Source organism: Cherax quadricarinatus, chromosome 66, assembly GCF_038502225.1.
Source record: "Cherax quadricarinatus isolate ZL_2023a chromosome 66, ASM3850222v1, whole genome shotgun sequence".
In the NCBI taxonomy this organism is placed as follows: domain Eukaryota; kingdom Metazoa; phylum Arthropoda; class Malacostraca; order Decapoda; family Parastacidae; genus Cherax; species Cherax quadricarinatus.
Window position 1 is genome coordinate 20076664 of NC_091357.1, and position 21134 is coordinate 20097797.

General features: G+C 39.4%; 2 protein-coding genes across 9 annotated transcripts in view; one reads left to right on the top strand and one right to left on the bottom strand.

The window, feature by feature from the left end:
- The first annotated feature begins 1097 nt into the window (after positions 1 to 1097).
- LOC128704059 (WD repeat-containing protein 70) lies at positions 1098 to 13974 on the top strand. 5 transcript variants are annotated; one of them, XM_070099187.1, is made up of 4 exons: positions 1098 to 1168; positions 2281 to 2473; positions 3787 to 3906; positions 12150 to 13974. In XM_070099187.1, the coding sequence occupies exons 2-4, from the start codon at positions 2287 to 2289 to the stop codon at positions 13829 to 13831; spliced, it is 1989 nt and encodes a 662-aa protein (XP_069955288.1). In that variant the 5' UTR covers positions 1098 to 1168; positions 2281 to 2286; the 3' UTR covers positions 13832 to 13974. The 5 variants fall into 5 exon arrangements, with proteins under 5 accessions (XP_069955288.1, XP_069955289.1, XP_069955290.1 ...); XM_070099188.1 differs by having other exon boundaries at positions 1117 to 1176; XM_070099189.1 differs by having other exon boundaries at positions 1122 to 1162.
- A 4227-nt stretch (positions 13975 to 18201) lies between these two features.
- me31B (ATP-dependent RNA helicase me31b) overlaps positions 18202 to 21134 on the bottom strand; it is a 30992-nt gene continuing 28059 nt past the window's right edge. For all 4 annotated transcript variants that reach the window (XM_070099192.1, XM_070099193.1, XM_070099191.1 and 1 more), the window contains one exon: positions 18202 to 20981. In XM_070099192.1, the coding sequence (XP_069955293.1) occupies positions 20910 to 20981 (72 nt within the window). In that variant the 3' untranslated portion in view covers positions 18202 to 20909. The remainder of the gene's footprint in view (positions 20982 to 21134) is intronic.

The following is a 21134-nucleotide window of genomic DNA, read 5'->3' on the forward strand; positions in this document are numbered from 1 at the left end:
TATTGCTGCTATTCATATTGTTGTTTGCAGCTGTTGTTGTTATTATCAACGTATTGAATGTACCATTTGCAAAGACATAAGTAAACAAATAAATAAATAAATAAATGGTCCAGGTGGAGTGACTGTCTCACTGTCTTGAGCATCACTTACAAATTTTTCATGTCGCTTTGTCTGACATTTTTGTGCTATCCTAGATAATTTACACTTATGTTACTATGTAAGACAATTGTTATCATCCAGAAACTGCTTAGAATGGTACCTAAATGAACTTATTATCGTCGTGCTCTCTGAACAATTGGTTTCGGCGACATGCTATATCAACTTGTAGGCCTCAAAATAGCTGTTGCTGTTGACTCAGATGGAATTGGGTTTGTGTGTGCTAATACAATATGCTTTTCATTTCTTTACAAAGGTTGCAAAGCGTAATTTACATTTCAAATGTTGTTAAGTACAAAGAAAGTTACTAACATGCCTGAGCATATCTGGCAGACTAATCCTAATTCTTTCTTATTTGTGTTTATGTCTGGTTTGTCCTGGGTTAAGGCAAGGTCTATTTATTTATTTATTTATTTATGTCTTTGCAAACAGTACATTGAGATTTTGTTTTCTTTATAATTTCGTTTTAAATTTTGGCCAACATTTAGCCTGGTGGCTAAAGCTCTCGCTTCACACGGCGAGAGTCGGGGTTCGATTCCCAGCGAGGGTGCCACATTGAGTGTACTCACCTATTTGTGGTTGCAGGGGTCGAGTCTTGTGTGTTTCTTTACACCGGTTGTCTGTGTTCACCCATCGGTAAAATGGGTACCTGGATGTTAGTGGACTGGTGTGGGTGGCATCCTGGGACAAAACTGACCTAATTTACGGGAAATGCTCTGTATAACAAGGGAATTTCTATATAGTAGTATGTCATTGATGTCAGCTATGGTCTATATAAGTTGTATCATGTATTTGTAAAAAATAAAGATATTATTATTATTATTATTATTATTATTATTATTATTATTATTATTATTATTATTATTATTATTATTATTATTATTATTATTATTATTATTATTATTATTAATATTATTATTAAAGGAGGTAGAGCTAAATAAGGTGTAAGCTTTAGTGGACCTTAACAACTGAACAACAACAACGAGAATTTTTTTCAACAAAAATAGTGATAGTAATGAAGTGAAGTAGTGATAGTAATGAAGTGAAGTAGTGATAGTAATGAAGTGAAGTAGTGATAGTAATGAAGTGAAGTAGTGATAGTAATGAGGTTAAGGTATCAGTAGCAGCCCATGAGACAGCCCATAACTCTCTCTTAACTCTGTCATGGACCACCATTAATACCTTCTACCTTGACTCACAGAATTTTCCCTACTATCTGTTGCTGTCTTCCAACATTGTATAGTCCCAGTGGGGCTTGTTGAAAATATTATATACGTATATATATATATATATATATATATATATATATATATATATATATATATATATATATATATATATATATATATATATATATATATATATATATATAAAGAGAGAGATAGATAGAGAGAGAGAGAGAGATATATATAGAGAGAGATAGATAGAGAGAGAGATAAAGAGAGACAGATAGAGAGAGAGAGAGAGAAAGCGAGCACAATGGTGGGGACAAGTTTGAGCATGATAAAAGTACAGTGGACCCCCGGTTAATGATATTTTTTCATTCCAGAAGTATGTTCAGGTGCCAGTACTGACTGAATTTGTTCCCATAAGGAATATTGTGAAGTAGATTAGTCCATTTCAGACCCCAAACATACATGTACAAATGCACTTACATAAATACACTTACATAATTGGTTGCATTGGGAGGCGATCGTTAAACGGGGGTCCACTGTACTGTAATATTATTTTTATTATTAGTAGTAGTAGTAGTATTAGCAGTAGAATTATATTATTTAGGTTAATTATATATGATTTTATAGATAATAGTGAACATTTATACAGTGATAGCATTGAGCATATAATAGTTGTATTGACTCACGAAATCGTAATGACACGATTGCAAACAAACCATGCACTTATTTAACTTAGGATAACCCAACAGTGTCAAGCAGCATGATTTCAATTGGGTTCCTTGTGAAATGAATTTTGTTTGGTGTATGATTTTCTACTGAAATTGCATCTTTAGTGACACTTCCTTCACCCATTCTAAATACAGATAAGAAGATATGAATGTTGTATTTATTACTACTGTATTTGTATGCTAATATATTCTCTCTTTATAATGCAATTTGCTCTCTGCAGAGAAAAATGAATCGTGGGAAGATATCTTTCGGGAAGATTGGCTTTAGCCTAGGGAGTACGAAGGCTCTAGGTGAACCATTGACACTGACCACAGCTGAGAGTGTCAAAGAACAGACAGCTTTGACTGGGTTTGGGTCTTTTGGAAAAATCCATCCAGAGAAGAATGCCAAACCTGATAATGAAAAAAATGAAGGTAAAGAAATAAAATATAGCTAGCATTGTTTATATTATAATTTACAAACTTTGAAGAGAATTATCATTAGCAGGAAGTTTTCCTGCAATACATATATAGTGGTACCAACATGTATGAGGCATCGGTTATAAATGCTGTAGTGAGGAGGCTGGAGGCAATGGAGATGGTGTGTTTGAAAAGAATATTTGGTGTGAATATTATGCAGTCTCATTTTTACCAAGGGTATAATTAAGATAACTGAGAAGGTGGTTTGGGCATGTAGAGAGGATGGAGAGGGATAGATTGATGATGAGAGTGTATAAATATGAGGTGAAAAGTAGGAAGGGTAGGGATCATCCCAGGAACAGTTAGAGGGAGGGGACTCAACCTCTACACCCATGAATAGGTGATTACAAATACTAGGCAAATACAAACACATGGTTGTCTTCAAGAAGACACTGGACAGGCACCTAAAGTCAGTACCTGACCAGCTGGGCTGTGGTTTGTGTGTCGGGTTGCATGCAGCCAACAGTAACAGCCTGGTTGATCAGGCTCTGATCCACCATGAGGCCTGGTCACAGGGTGTTGACCCCCAAAACCATCTCCAGGTGTACTCTCCAGGTATACAGCCTCTCCACACTTAACGACAGACTTCCGTTCCTAAGACCACATCAGTAAATGAATTCATCGCTAAGTGAGGAGCATACTATAATGGTAGTGAGTTTGTGTCAACCATCTATGATACTGTTTTAATGTCACCTTTGCACCATTTGTACCATTTATGATATATTTTTAAGTGTTTATACAGTAGTGTACAGTACTGTATATTGCAATAAACAGAATAGAGGAACTCAGCTCTAATATACATGTACATTATTTAAGTATGCATACTGGTCAGAGAGCCCATCGTAAGTACGAGTCGTTGCTAAACGAGTGTGTCGTTAAGTGAGAAGAGTCTGTATAAGCATCAGTATATATTCTTATAAAATGTTCTTGGCTGGCATCTCTTATAATATATTAAGCTCTTGTTATGCATACCATGTGATAATCTCTGCTATGCATAGACAATCCCTACACTTTTTTTGCGGTAGATATCTTTGTGTGCAGTCAGATACAAATTATAGGCTTTTTTATGATGCTGGCTTCAGAGTGTCATTCGGACCGTAATATATCCGAGCATTAGGACTGACAGCTACAAGTAGATAATTAGTGATGGTGAATGTGTTTCCTTTTTGGGGGTCACCCTGCCATTGTGGAAAACAGCTGATGTTTATACAGTAATATGTTCTGTATTAGTGGCAATGTAGAGTAATTCATCACTCATTTCTTCTCAGCTGAAATGGCGACTACCATGGGATTCTCTGGCTTTGGGAAGAAAGCAAGGGAGATTGATATCGAGAAGCTTGTAGAGGAGACGCGTAAATCTGCCATTGACAGAAATAGAGAGAATATTGGTAAGATATCTCTTGGGATTTTTTATGAATTACTAAATCCAATGTTTTAAATTTCTTTTCAGATACAGTGTTTAATAGCATCACTTAACAGTAGTTACATTTGAAGGATGCTATAGCAAAAGTGGCAACTGACTTTTATGTAGTTACTGTATATATTTGCTTTATATTTTTTGTGATTATTTGGGTTTTGCTAAGCTAAATCTACATACATGTAATTTACCACTTGTATGCCTAAAACATCTATGTTCCTTCAGAACCTGTGGAAAAATTTTTTCTACGATCTGTAAAATATTTATAAGTTTTTCTTGAACAAAAAGTCTGTTTGTTGTTGTTATTGTAGTCTTGTGTATTTAGTTTATTATAAAATTTTACAAATTTTCAGAAGTTGTATTATATTCTACCTCTTCCTGGATCAGATTTCATTCTTTAACACTGACCATCTCCCACCAAGGTAGGGGTGACCCCCCCAAAGGAGGGGGGGAACACTTACCACCACCCACTCAATAACTTTCTTGCAACATCCCCACCTCTCCTTCAGAGTGCATGCACTGTACCTCCCAACTCCAGAACTCAAATTCTGGCTAACTAATTTCCCTGAATCCTTTTCACAAATGTTACCTTGCTCTTGTACCTTCCCACTCTGGCCTTCATAGATAAACTTCTTTCTGCCCACAGATGCCATAACACACCACCTACCTTTACTCCCCTTTCCCTTGTCTGTGGTTCACCTTGTCTTTCATTTGTTTGCTCCCAGATATCTAAACATTGTAGATTTACTTCCTCCATACAGCCTCCTTCCAGTCTGATATCCAATACACAAATAGCCCGCACATAGGAGAGAGGAGCTTACAGCGACGTTTCAGTCTGTCTTGAACCATTTACAAAGTCACTTTGTGAATGTGACTTCGTAAATGGTTCAAGTCGAGCTGAAATGTCATCGTAAGCTCCTCTCTCCTATGTGCGGGTTATTTGTGTATTGTTCCAGTCACAGTATTGTGCCTTATTGCTATTTACTGATATCCAATCTTTTATTCCTTATATGTACTTTGTTTACTTTCATCACCTTGAACATCAAAATGGTATACAATACCGACAGGTTGGTAGGTAAGACACATAGACAACAGTTAGGCAACTTTATTCAGAAACGTTTCGCCTACACAGTAGGCTTCTTCAGTCGAATACAGAAAGTAGGCAGGAACAGTAGAGATGTGAAGACAATGTAATCAGTCCATCATCCTTGAAGTCGTAGAATTTGAGGTTGTCAGTCCCTCAGCCTGGGACATCTCTACTGTTCCTGCCTACTTTCTGTATTCGACTGAAGAAGCCTACTGTGTAGGCGAAACGTTTCGGAATAAAGTTGCCTAACTGTTGTCTGTGTGTCTTACCTTTCATCACCTTGCTTTTTACGTGTTCACTTTTAATCTTTTACATACCCTCCCAAATTTATACACCAACCTTTTGCAACTTTTCTTTGGAATCTACCAAAAAATGCATTGTCAGCAGAGAGAAACTGTGGCCCCATTTAGTATCACATTCATTATCTTTTAATCCCACATCTTTTACAACCCCATCTACAAACATATTAAACCACCATGGTGACTTCACACCTCTCTGCCCAAGGACTACTTTTTCCAGAAAATAGTCCTCTTGTACATATCTTAACAGGAGCATCACTCTGCATAATTTTTTTTTTTTGTTTTTTACTGCTTTTAGTAACCTACTTGTTTTTATATTTTTAATGTTGAGATAAAAACTATCTTAGAATTCAAGGAAAACTAAAGGAAAATTATTATTTATATTATTTATTATCACATTGGCCGACTCCCACCAAGGCAGGGTGGCCCGAAAAAGAAAAACTTTCACCATCATTCACTCCATCACTGTCTTGCCAGAAGGGTGCTTTACACTACAGTTTTTAAACTGCAACATTAACACCCCTCCTTCAGAGTGCAGGCACTGTACTTCCCATCTCCAGGACTCAAGTCCGGCCTGCCGGTTTCCCTGAACCCCTTCATAAATGTTACTTTGCTCACACTCCAACAGCACGTCAAGTATTAAAAACCATTCGTCTCCATTCACTCCTATCAAACACGCTCACGCATGCCTGCTGGAAGTCCAAGCCCCTCGCACACAAAACCTCCTTTACCCCCTCTCTCCAACCTTTCCTAGGCCGACCCCTACCCCGCCTTCCTTCCACTACAGACTGATACACTCTTGAAGTTATTCTGTTTCGCTCCATTCTCTCCACATGTCCGAACCACCTCAACAACCCTTCCTCAGCCCTCTGGACAACAGTTTTGGTAATCCCACACCTCCTCCTAACTTCCAAACTGCGAATTCTCTGCATTATATTCACACCACACATTGCCCTCAGACATGACATCTCCACTGCCTCCAGCCTTCTCCTCGCTGCAACATTCATCACCCATGCTTCACACCCATATAAGAGCGTTGGTAAAACTATACTCTCATACATTCCCCTCTTTGCCTCCAAGGACAAAGTTCTTTGTCTCCACAGACTCCTAAGTGCACCACTCACCCTTTTCCCCTCATCAGTTCTATGATTCACCTCATCTTTCATAGACCCATCCGCTGACACGTCCACTCCCAAATATCTGAATACATTCACCTCCTCCATACTCTCTCCCTCCAATCTGATATCCAGTCTTTCATCACCTAATCTTTTTGTTATCCTCATAACCTTACTCTTTCCTGTATTCACTTTCAATTTTCTTCTTTTGCACACCCTACCAAATTCATCCACCAATCTCTGCAACTTCTCTTCAGAATCTCCCAAGAGCACAGTGTCATCAGCAAAGAGCAACTGTGACAACTCCCACTTTGTGTGTGATTCTTTATCTTTTAACTCCATGCCTCTTGCCAAGACCCTCGCATTTACTTCTCTTACAACCCCATCTATAAATATATTAAACAACCACGGTGACATCACACATCCTTGTCTAAGGCCTACTTTTACTGGGAAATAATTTCCCTCTTTCCTACATACTCTAACTTGAGCCTCACTATCCTCGTAAAAACTCTTCACTGCTTTCAGTAACCTACCTCCTACACCATACACCTGCAACATCTGCCACATTGCCCCCCCTATCCACCCTGTCATACGCCTTTTCCAAATCCATAAATGCCACAAAGACCTCTTTAGCCTTATCTAAATACTGTTCACTTATATGTTTCACTGTAAACACCTGGTCCACACACCCCCTACCTTTCCTAAAGCCTCCTTGTTCATCTGCTATCCTATTCTCCGTCTTACTCTTAATTCTTTCAATAATAACTCTACCATACACTTTGCCAGGTATACTCAACAGACTTTTTTTTTTTTTTTTTTTTAAACAAGTCGGCCGTCTCCCACCGAGGCAGGGTGACCCAAAAAAAAGAAAGAAAATCCCCAAAAAGAAAATACTTTCATCATCATTCAACACTTTCACCACACTCACACATTATCACTGCTTTTGCAGAGGTGCTCAGAATACAACAGTTTAGAAGCATATATGTATAGAGATACACAACATATCCCTCCAAACTGCCAATATCCCAAACCCCTCCTTTAAAGTGCAGGCATTGTACTTCCCATTTCCAGGACTCAAGTCCGACTATATGAAAATAACCGGTTTCCCTGAATCCCTTCACTAAATATTACCCTGCTCACACTCCAACAGATCGTCAGGTCCCAAGTATCATTCGTCTCCATTCACTCCTATCTAACACGCTCACGCACGCTTGCTGGAAGTCCAAGCCCCTCACCCACAAAACCTCCTTTACCCCCTCTTTCCAACCCTTTCGAGGACGACCCCTACCCCTCTTTCCTTCCCCTATAGATTTATATGCTTTCCATGTCATTCTACTTTGATCCATTCTCTCTAAATGACCAAACCACCTCAACAACCCCTCTTCTGCCCTCTGACTAATGCTTTTATTAACTCCACACCTTCTCCTAATTTCCACACTCCGAATTTTCTGCATAATATTTACACCACACATTGCCCTTAGACAGGACATCTCCACTGCCTCCAACCGTCTCCTCGCTGCTGCATTTACCACCCAAGCTTCACATCCATATAAGAGTGTTGGTACTACTATACTTTCATACATTCCCTTCTTTGCCTCCATAGATAACGTTTTTTGACTCCACATATACCTCAACGCACCACTCACCTTTTTTCCCTCATCAATTCTATGATTAACCTCATCCTTCATAAATCCATCCGCCGACACGTCAACTCCCAAGTATCTGAAAACATTCACTTCTTCCATACTCCTCCTCCCCAATTTGATATCCAATTTTTCTTTATCTAAATCATTTGATACCCTCATCACCTTACTCTTTTCTATGTTCACTTTCAACTTTCTACCTTTACACACATTCTCAAACTCATCCACTAACCTTTGTAATTTTTCTTTAGAATCTCCCATAAGCACAGTATCATCAGCAAAAAGTAACTGTGTCAATTCCCATTTTGAATTTGATTCCCCATAATTTAATCCCACCCCTCTCCCGAACACCCTAGCATTTACTTCTTTTACAACCCCATCTATAAATATATTAAACAACCATGGTGACATTACACATCCCTGTCTAAGACCTACTTTTACCGGGAAGTATTCTCCCTCTCTTCTACACACCCTAACCTGAGCCTCACTATCCTCATAAAAGCTCTTTACAGCATTTAGTAACTTACCACCTATTCCATATACTTGCAACATCTGCCACATTGCTCCTCTATCCACTCTATCATATGCCTTTTCTAAATCCATAAATGCAATAAAAACTTCCCTACCTTTATCTAAATACTGTTCACATATATGTTTCAATGTAAACACTTGATCTACACATCCCCTACCCACTCTGAAGCCTCCTTGCTCGTCCGCAATTCTACATTCTGTCTTACCTCTAATTCTTTCAATTATAACCCTACCGTATACTTTTCCTGGTATACTCAGTAAACTTATTCCTCTATAATTTTTACAATCTCTTTTGTCCCCTTTCCCTTTATATAAAGGGACTATACATGCTCTCCGCCAATCCCTAGGTACCTTCCCCTCTTTCATACATTTATTAAACAAAAGTACCAACCACTCCAACACTATATCCCCCCCTGCTTTTAACATTTCTGTCATGATCCCATCAGTTCCAGCTGCTTTACCCCCTTTCATTCTACGTAATGCCTCACGTACCTCCCCCACACTTACATTCTGCTCTTCTTCACTCCTAAAAGATGGTATACCTCCCTGGCCAGTGCATGAAATTACCGCCTCCCTTTCTTCCTTAACATTTAAAAGTTCCTCAAAATATTCTCGCCATCTACCTAATACCTCCCTCTCCCCATCTACTAACTCCCCTACTCTGTTTTTAACTGACAAATCCATACTTTCCCTAGGCTTTCTTAACTTGTTTAACTCACTCCAAAATTTTTTCTTATTTTCATAAAAATTTCTTGACAGTGCCTCTCCCACTCTTTCATCTGCTCTCCTTTTGCACTCTCTCACCACTCTCTTCACCTTTCTTTTACTCTCCATATACTCTGCTCTTCTTATAACACTTCTGCTTTGTAAAAACCTCTCGTAAGCTACCTTTTTCTCTTTTATCACACCCTTTACTTCATCATTCCACCAATCACTCCTCTTTCCTCCTGCCCCCACCCTCCTATAACCACAAACTTCTGCCCCACATTCTAATACTGCATTTTTAAAACTATTCCAACCCTCTTCAACCCCCCCCACTACTCATCTTTGCACTAGCCCACCTTTCTGCCAATAGTCGCTTATATCTCGCCCGAACTTCCTCCTCCCTTAGTTTATACACTTTCACCTCCCTCTTACTTGTTGTTGCCACCTTCCTCTTTTCCCATCTACCTCTTACTCTAACTGTAGCTACAACTAAATAATGATCCGATATATCAGTTGCCCCTCTATAAACATGTACATCCTGGAGCCTACCCATCAACCTTTTATCCACCAATACATAATCTAACAAACTACTTTCATTATGTGCTACATCATACCTTGTATATTTATTTATCCTCTTTTTCATAAAATATGTATTACTTATTACCAAATTTCTTTCTACACATAGCTCAATTAAAGGCTCCCTATTTACATTTACCCCTGGCACCCCAAAATTACCTACTACTCCCTCCATAACATTTTTACCCACTTTAGCATTCTCTTTTATCCCCTTTGCCTTTATACAAAGGAACTCTGCATGCACTCTGCCAATCCCTAGGTACCTTACCCTCTTCCATACATTTATTAAATAATTGCACCAACCACTCCAAAACTATATCCCCACCTGCTTTTAACATTTCTATCTTTATCCCATCAATCCCGGCTGCCTTACCCCCTTTCATTTTACCTACTGCCTCACGAACTTCCCCCACACTCACAACTGGCTCTTCCTCACTCCTACAAGATGTTGCTCCTCCTTGCCCTATACACGAAATCACAGCTTCCCTATCTTCATCAACATTTAACAATTCCTCAAAATATTCCCTCCATCTTCCCAATACCTCTAACTCTCCATTTAATAACTCTCCTCTCCTATTTTTAACTGACAAATCCATTTGTTCTCTAGGCTTTCTTAACTTATTAATCTCACTCCAAAACTTTTTCTTATTTTCAACAAAATTTGTTGATAACATCTCACCCACTCTCTCATTTGCTCTCTTTTTACATTGCTTCACCACTCTCTTAACCTCTCTCTCTTTCTCCATATACTCTTCCCTCCTTGCATCACTTCTACTTTGTAAAAACTCCTCATATGCTAACTTTATCTCCCTTACTACTCTCTTCACATCATCATTCCACCAATCGCTCCTCTTCCCTCCTGCACCCACTTTCCTGTAACCACAAACTTCTGCTGAACACACTAACACTACATTTTTAAACCTACCCCATACCTCTTCGACCCCATTGCCTATGCTCTCATTAGCCCATCTATCCTCCAATAGCTGTTTATATCTTACTCTAACTGCCTCCTCTTTTAGTTTATAAACCTTCACCTCTCTCTTCCCTGATGCTTCTATTCTCCTTGTATCCCATCTACCTTTTACTCTCAGTGTAGCTACAACTAGAAAGTGATCTGATATATCTGTGGCCCCTCTATAAACATGTACATCCTGAAGTCTACTCAACAGTCTTTTATCTACCAATACATAATCCAACAAACTACTGTCATTTCGCCCTACATCATATCTTGTATACTTATTTATCCTCTTTTTCTTAAAATATGTATTACCTATAACTAAACCCCTTTCTATACAAAGTTCAATCAAAGGGCTCCCATTATCATTTACACCTGGCACCCCAAACTTACCTACCACACCCTCTCTAAAAGTTTCTCCTACTTTAGCATTCAGGTCCCCTACCACAATTACTCTCTCACTTGGTTCAAAGGCTCCTATACATTCACTTAACATCTCCCAAAATCTCTCTCTTTCCTCTGCATTCCTCTCTTCTCCAGGTGCATACACGCTTATTATGACCCACTTCTCGCATCCAACCTTTATTTTAATCCACATAATTCTTGAATTTACACATTCATATTCTCTTTTCTCCTTCCATAACTGATCATTCAACATTACTGCTACCCCTTCCTTTGCTGTAACTCTCTGATACTCCAGATTTAATCCCATTTATTTCCCCCCACCGAAACTCCCCTACCCCCTTCAGCTTTGTTTCGCTTAGGGCCAGGACATCCAACTTCTTTTCATTCATAACATCAGCAATCATCTGTTTCTTGTCATCCGCACGACATCCACGCACATTTAAGCATCCCAGTTTTATAAAGTTTTTCTTCTTCTCTTTTTTAGTAAATGTCTACAGGAGAAGGGGTTACTAGCCCATTGCTCCCGGCATTTTAGTCGCCTCATACGACACGCATGGCTTATGGAGGAAAGATTCTTTTCCACTTCCCCATGGACAATAGAAGAAATAAAGAGGAACAAGAGCTATTTAGAAAAAGGAGAAAAACCTAGATGTATGTATATATATATATATGCATGTGCGTGTCTGTGAAGTGTGACCAAAGTGTAAGTAGGAGTAGCAAGATATCCCTGTTATCTAGCATGTTTATGAGACAGAAAAAGAAACCAGCAATCCTATCATCATGCAAAACAGTTACAGGTTTCTGTTTCACAGTCATCTTGCAGGACGGTAGTACTTCCCTGGGTGGTTGCTGTCTACCAACCTAGTACCTAGGAAAATTAATTGCTATTATCTTTCAGAAAAACTGAAGCTTCAAGCAGCCTATCTTCCAGAAGAAAATAAGTTGGGAGATGCGCCATTGCCAAAAGGTTTAACAGTATCTTCCCCCTCGCCAACAAATGACGAGACCAGTGATGATGAGGACTTCATTGGGCCGCCACTGCCTCCTGGAATAAATTTACCCAAGGAGAGTGATGCAGAAAGTGGAGATGAGAGCAATGAAGAGGAGTACCCAATTCCCATTACTCATGAGCTGATTCTAGAACATGGTACAAAAACAGTTTCAGGCTTGGCTGTTGATCCATCTGGTACAAGGCTTGTCACTGGAGGCCTGGATTATGATGTAAGATATTGGGATTTCCAAGGAATGGACCAGGCACGAGAAGCATTTAGATCTTTCTGTCCTTCTGATGGTTACCCAATTAACAGTGTTGAATATAGCTGCACAGGTGATAAAGTTTTGGTGGTGCCAGGGTCTGCACAGGCTAAAGTGTATGACCGAGATGGTATAGAATTATTTGAATGTGTCAGAGGCGACATGTACTTGCATGATATGGCAAAAACAAAAGGGCATGTCGCAGGTTTAACTTGTGGCACTTGGCATCCAAAGGATAAGGAAGAGTTCATGACCTCTGCAAGAGACGGAACCTGTCGATTGTGGCACACAAGCCAACCTCACTCTCAAAAGAATGTTATAAAAGCACGAGCATTAAATGGCTTGAAAACTATACCTACTACTTGTACTTTCAATAAAGATGGAGTGTTAGTAGCATGTGCATGCGATGATGGTTCCATACAAATGTGGGATCACCGCAAGAATTTTGTCAATGTGACTATAAATATAAAGAATGCACACACCAGAGGAAGTGACACCTCAGGCTTAGTGTTTGCTTATGATAACAGAGGTTTTGCCACAAGAGGAGGGGATGATACTCTAAAGTTGTGGGACATGCGTAATACGAAACAAGCAGTGCACACTGCTAAAGATCTTTTCAATAGGTTTGGAATGACAGATTGTATATTCAGTCCAAATGACCAGATTTTAGTAACTGGAACTTCTCTAAACAGAGGTGAAACTAAAGGTAAATTAATAATGTACAACTGCAACACATGGGACATTGTTAAAGAGCTTGAAGTTGGCCCAAGTCATGTGGTAAAAATAATTTGGCACCCTAGATTAAACCAGATAATGCTTGGCTGTGGGGATGGCAAAGTACGCCTTCTTTACGAACCTAAAGTTTCGCACAATGGTGCAATTCTAGTTGCAGGTAAGCACAACAAGCGGTCTAAACAGGCTGAAGTGGTAGTGTCCCAGCAAGTAATTACACCACATGCTTTACCAATGTTCCGAGAGGAAAGACACAAGTCTACCCGAAAACTGGAGGAGAGAGACAGGAAAGACCCTGTAAAGTCCCGCCAGCCAGACCTACCTGTTGGGAAGGCAGGGTCAGGAGGGCGTGTCTCAGCTGGTGGTTCAACTCTCTCATCTTATATCATTCGTAACATGGGGCTTAGGAATAAAGTACATGAAGAAGGAGATCCAAGAGAAGCTTTGCTAAAGTATGCAAAGGATGCAGAAGAAAACCCATATTGGGTTACTCCAGCATACACAAAAAATCAACCCAAACCTGTCTTCCAAGAAGAAAAGGAGACTAAAGAGGAAGAAATTGAGGAACCAGCAACAAAAAAAGTTAAAACTTAATATAAATAATCATCTCTGCCCTTTGCCCTTGTTTCTTAAAATGTACAAAATTAAATGGAATGTGAAAATAAGTTGCATTTGTAATGCAGTATGTTTAACCTATCAGTAAATTTTTGTTTATAATAAAACAGGAATACCCACTATGAAGTTTTGTAAATCAGTTGCCTTTAGGGTTAAAAGTACAGCTCAGCCTCCTTACTTGTTATACACTTTATGCAACTAACTGGACTTTCTCCTTCCTTAGATTGAACCTGAATGCCACCCAGGTGCTGTATAACCCCTACAGGTTTAGCACTTCCACACGATTAAAATGGATGGAAAATATTTGCTATATCTATCTGCTTGTTTAAATTTCTTACACAAGAAAAACCTATTATAATCAAATTAAACACTAAGCCCAAAGGGGTCTTACAGCACCTACAATTATAATAAAGGGCAAGTGCCAAACCCATAGGAGTCATTCAGTATGTAGCAAGGGAAAGGCAAACTGGTTCTATCCACAGAGGACATTCACTTCCCTGGATCAAGAGCCCCTCACCAGCATCAAAGCACCTTGATAGGAGGGAAGCTTGTGCAAGTTCTGGTTCATCCCAGAAGCCCAGTTTAAATTAGAATGAAGAGCATGTGACAAATCAAAGATAGGAATTACTTGCAATCCATGCAACAGTAGTGCAGCAGAAGATGCAGACAATAGCAGTATGAGGATTCACAGCAAGAAATTCTTACAACACTGCTATGAAGCTACCAGCTGCCTACTTTAGCTGACTTGTCACATCATGAGATTTGTGCAACTTTATAGGACTGTTGTGGACAAACTAAACTTGTAATACTTCATCAAATTAAGACACTATCAGTTAACACTTGGCAATAGTGAAACTAATAATTACAATCATGGGGGAGTGCTAAACCCATAGGACTATACAGCACACATGGGGAGGGGGGAGAATGGAAGGTATTCAGGCTTAATTCAGGAACAAAAGCACGGATCCAATTATCATCATGGAGAAGCACTAAACACAGTCAATTCCCTAAATCAAGGTCCCCTCACCAGCATCAAGGAACCTCTCTTGAGAGGCTGAAACTAAAACCTTTGGCTGCCACTCCCTGATCTGTAGGTAACCCTATATACTATATTAAGAACTTCCATTATGTGGCCCAGTCAGCTTGAAGTGGTTAAACACTATCACAGAACACTACAACAAAGCTCGAAGTTAAAAAGCTGGACAGTGATCTTTTTTTGTTAATTAAAAATTTACTTTCATGAACCTGATATCACAAATATAAGCAGAAAAAAAAGTGTGAAGGTTTGATCAAAGTTAATTATTATTAGAATCAAAACTAAGCACTAAACCCACCAGGGGCATACAGCACTGCAGAGTAGGGTGTGCTAAAAGTTATGTGCTCGATCTGACACTAGCAAGGGTGGGGAGTTGATAAGGGCAGTGAGGAGTGCTAAAGAAAGTATAATCAATTTTTTTTTTTTTTTAAAAAGTCGGCCGTCTCCCACCGAGGCAGGGTGACCCAAAAAGAAAGAAAATCCCCCAAAAAATACTTTCATCATCATTCAACACTTTCACCTCGCTCACACCATCACTTTTTGCAGAGGTGCTCAGAACACAAGTTTAGAAGCATATACGTAGAAAGATAAACATATTCCTCCAAACTGCCAATATCCTGAACCCCTCCTTTAGAGTGCAGGCATTGTACTTCCCATTTCCAGGACTCAAGTCCGGCTATATAAAAATAACCGGTTTCCCTGAATCCCTTCACTAAATATTACCCTGCTCACACCCAAACAGATCGTCAGGTCCCAAATACCATTCGTCTCCATTCACTCCTATCGAACACGCTCACGCACGCCTGCTGGAAGTCCAAGCCCCTCGCCCACAAAACCTCCCTTACCCCTTCCAACCTTTTCGAGGATGACCCCTATCCCGCCTTCCTTCCCCTACAGATTTAAACGCTCTCCATGTCATTCTACTTTGATCCATTCTCTCTAAATGGCCAAACCACCTCAACAACCCGTCTTCAGCGTTCTGACTAATACTTTTATTAACTCCACACCTTCTCCTAATTTCCACACTCCGAATTTTCTGTATAATATTTACACCACACATTGCCCTTAGACAGGATATCTCTACTGCCTCCTCGCTGCTGCATTCACAACCCAAACTTCACACCCATATAAGTGTTGGTAGTGCTATACTTTCATACATTCCCTTTGCCTCCATAGATAACGTTTTTTTTTGTCTCCACATATACCTCAATGCACCACTCCTCTTTTTTTTCTCATCAATTCTATTATTATTATTATAATCAAAAAGAAGCGCTAAGCCACAAGGGCTATACAGCGTCATCAGTTCTATGATTAACCTCATCCTACATAAATCCATCCGCCGACATGTCAACTCCCAACTATCTAAAAACCATTTTCTTCCATACTACTACTACCAAATTTGATATCCAATTTTTCTATCTAAATCACTTGATACCCTCATCACCTTACTCTTTTCTATGTTCACTTTCAACTTTCTACCTTTACACACACTCCCAAACTCGTCCACTAACCTTGCAATTTTTCTTTGGAATCTCCCATAAGCACAGTATCATCAGCAAAAAGCAACTGTTAATTCCCATTTTGAATTTGATTTCCCATAATTTAATCCCACCCCTCTCCCCAACACCCTAGCATTTACTTTTACAACCCCATCTATAAATATATTAAACAACCATGGTGACATTACACATCCCTGTCTAAGACTTACTTTTACCGGGAAGTAGTCTCCCTCCCTTCTACACACCCTAACCTGAGCCTCACTATCCTCAAAAAACTCTTTACAGCATTTAGTAACTTACCACCTATTCCATATACTTGCAACATCTGCCACACTGCTCTGTTGCTGTCAAAAAGTTAGAGGGAGTCTTTGAAAGGTGGGGCAGTCACCTAGGAGGGAAGAAAGTGTGATTATTATTATAATCAAAAAGAAGCGCTAAGCCACAAGGGCTATACAGTACTGCAGGGCAGGAAGGAAGCGAGGACATCAGGTGACAAAAGGGAGATGGAAGAGTAATAGGTTACGGAGAACAGCGGGGCAGTGGATAGTGAAAGGGTAGAGGGCAGCAAGAGATTGAGGTAGAAAGGACTGAGGGGAGTGCGAAAGGTATCAGAGTTTGTGGAGTAAATCAGTCATTGTCAAGAAGTCAATGGAGAGTCAGGATTAAAGGAGTGTCCATCAGCAAGAAGAGAAGGTAAAGAGAGAGTAGTAGAGCGGAGACGACAACGGAGGTAAATTCTGCGTGCTCGTTGATAGAGGGCAGTCTAATAGAATGTGGCTAATCGATACTGGAACTTGACACTGCTCACAGAGAGGAACAGGGTGCCTCTCCATGAGATACTCGTGGGCAAGACAAGTGTGACCAATGCGAAGGCGGGAGAGAGTAGTCTCCCAACCTCGGCACTGATGACAAGACTGCCAGTAACCTATGCTCGGTTTAATAGAATGAAGTTTGTTACCGAGCAGAGTTGACCAATGTTGTTGCCAACGGGTGTAAAGGTGGGGTAGCTATTACAGCAAAATAGTCCAGAAATGGAACACCTCTATATGAAATTGGTAGGTCATGTACTGCTGACCACGCAGCAGTGCCTGCCTGTTCATTGCCCTGTATGTCAGAAAGTGTTAGAGCAGTGACCATGTAACAAGATCCAAGGAAATAGCCCAAATTTGTTACACCTGGTGCATCACAAAGTACCCATCTAAAGGAGAAGTGGCTTATTGAAATATCAGAGCGAGAGCAATTAGTATTCAAAGATCATATACATCTTGAAAATGCCTCCTTGATCCTAGTCAAATTATAATAAAAAAAAGCAGCACTAAACCTACAAGGGTCATACAGTGTTGCTGGGCAGGGAAGGTTGCAGGGTATTGGGTAGCAAGAGGGAGAGGGAGGATTATTAGGTCATGGAGTGCAGCAGGGCAGTGGATAGTACAGGGGTAGAGGGTAGCAAGAGATTGAGGTAGAAAGGGCCTGGAGGAGTACTAGAGGAATCGGAGTTTGTGCAGTAAATCGGTTAATGTCAAAGTCAGCGAGTGTGTCTGGGTTAAAGGGGAGTCCATCAGCAGGAAGGGAAGGTAAACTAAGGGCAGTAGACTGGCAACTACTTTGGCGGTAAATTCGATCCTAGTCAAATATGGTGAGCAAACTTATTCAGGAACAGCAGCACCATCTCTTGCTTTACCTCTATCCACTTACCAAAAAGCATATAGCTCACAGTTAGGCTGCAGCTCCAGGTTGAAGTAAACCTGCCATCAATACTACCTGAAAGTAGCAAGTACGGCTTAACTGATGCCGCAGGGTAAAAGAAAATACAATTTTGAGTGAGGAATATTTACTTTTGACCGAATAATTTTAACAACTTTGTATAAGAATACAAATCTGAAACAAAGAAATTTCCGAAGTTCGACAATAAAACTATCCTCACTTTTTTTTTTTATTTTTTTGTCTTCACCCTCCCACTTCCCCTCCCCCCCCCACCAAACATTCTTTGTCACATCTTTAAGAATTTTAAAAAATATCCAAATTCAACCATTTTTAAGAGAAAGTATAAAAAATATTTAGTAATTACCTGCAGATATAATGAGGGTAATCCTTGCTAAACATCATGAACTTAATACAGTAATAAACTTGTACAGCAGAATTACACTGCATTTGCCTTTCACAATTTTATTAATGAAAATAAATAAGTATTCCCCAGAAAACAAGAAAATCTAATAATTGCATGACATACTCTTACATTTTAAATTATAGGCTGGTTCAAGAGCAACCTTGAATGTTGCCACTTCACTGGAGGGGGGGAAAACAAAATCACTATTACTATCTATTCCATGTGAATTAATGATCTTCATGAAGTATTTCAACGCTGCAGCCATGATCTACAAGAGCAGCAACTTTCTGCCTTCAGAATTATACATTCTCTGGATGGTCTGTTTTTCTGTAACAGAGGAATGTGTTCATACAGATACACCAAGGCATTTTAAATTTCTTTAATTATTGAAGATCTAGTGAAGCCTGTATATTATCCAGGAACATACCAATCAAGCTGGCAATAACTTAATTTTCCATTATTGGAAATTCTGCCAGGTTTAGGAACAAAAATAAGTTTCCATGACAAGTGTCTTTTCAATACAAAATTTTGAACTTTACAGGACAAAGTATCCTAGGATGGATGTGTTCAATGCATGATGGTTAGCATTTTTTATGGCATATGAAGCCATTCAAGTACTGTAATCCTAATTTAGGGGGATAGAATTAAGGAAGAAAACCAGGTAATGATGTACATGGAACCTAATCCCATTCACAAAGGAAATGTAGTTAAGTTCCAACTCACCTGGTATGCATGACAATGTTATGGGCAGTGGTTACAGGATTACAAGCATCCACTGTTTTAGCCAATCAAAAATTTTTCAGTTTCAACCTACACCAAATGTTAATTTAATGTGCTCTTTCCAAATACAGAAGAGAAGAAAAAGCTTCATCCAACACCAGACAGAAAGTAGAAGAAAAGAAAGAATTTTCAAGAGCAAAAATTGTTGGATGAAGCTCGGGTGGGTCCAGTTTTAACTACAAGCTGCAGGCACAATTTCTCATTGCAGCCAATATACTGTAACCAAATATAGATTCAATGTCTTAACCTCTTCAAAGTCTAAGATGCCACAAAAGCTTAGGCATTAATAGGCATTTTAGTCATTGAATCTATAAATTTATTCAAGTTTCAAAAATCCATCATGGGGTCCATAAGGACCATCATACCCATCACCACTAACTTGCAAGTCTCAAAACATCAGACTCGTGGTGCCTCACTTGGAGTCCTTATCTCACGGCACTACACCGATCACTGTCGGACAATCTCATTCCTGCTACGCAAGTTTCAACTCGATGCTGTCGGACCTTCACACAGAAAACTGTACACAGAGGAGTATGAAGAACCAGTGGTAGTAATAGGTTCACACAAGGACCCACCCTATAGATGGAAAACAAACCTGTTATTCCCACTGGCAACTTCAGCCCCATCTTGTATAAAAATAGATTTACAAAACTACAAATGTGCATTGTCACATCAGTTTAGTAAACCCCAAGTTATAAACTGGGGCCTTTTTAGTTTTTAAACCTCTGAAAACATTGAATTACGAGGAAGTCAATTTTTAAAAAAGTATAGAACCATGGTAAACTGTAAAGTTAACAATGCACTTTTTCTAACTGTACATAAATATTCAGCAGCCAAGACCACCCGACTTTCCACAAGGGAGGCAACATTCACTCTTGCTTGACACAAAAGGGGTCTTGTTCATAATAAGAAATACATCACAGACTAACATTTGTATAACCCAATTTCAGGTTTCTTGTATAAGCCAGTCAGTGTGACTAAAAGTAACATTGTTCAAGAACAAGGCCCAACATTCGTCAAAAACAACTTCACTTTACCATGTCACTCACTAGCCCACAGTTTTCAGGACTAGACTATTGAACACTTCGGGCCACTATAGGAAGCTATCAACGGTTTAAAAAAAAAAAAAAAAAAAAAAAAAAAAAAAAAAAAAAAAATCCATGGCACTTCCTCGGTAAAATCTATGGCCTCTTATACCGAACACTACACTGCATTGCTCTTCAGTTTTCTCAAGTTTCAGCTGCTTTTATCAGTGGACCAGCCAAGCATCAGAGAACATTGCCTAGGCAGTCCAAGCAAACATCTGGCAGCAAATTTTATTTAAATATTTCCCAAAACCACTGCTGCTTTTAGTAACTGTACATTTGTAAAATACCACCTGAGAATAGTGTCACATTCTGCACCAATTAGCCATACTCTGTAGCCACAAAAAATTTTTTTTAGAATATTTTCAAAGCATTTTATGCCCTTCCTTTCTCCATCTCGGTTTCCTCCTGATGGACGAAGGTGAACTATGCAGCAAGTGAGGCATTCTGCCTTCCCTGATGATGGCTGGCACAAGTGGCCTTGGGTCACTTACATAACTGGGAATAAACACCTTCCTTCCTCCCACACCAATTCATAAAAGGAGGAAAGTTACTTGCTAATATTTCCCTCGTCGTCATCTTCATAGTGATGCTCCGCAACATACAGGGCTGGATCTATTACCTGCAATTTAGAATAAATTAAATACCAGAAAAGTAACAGTACCTACAGCCTCATAGGCCATCAGCCTATGCAGTACTGGAAAAAGTCATTTCAAATTCTACATTTACTGTTACAAGGGCAAAATTAGAGTAAAACCTCATAAGGAATCAAAAT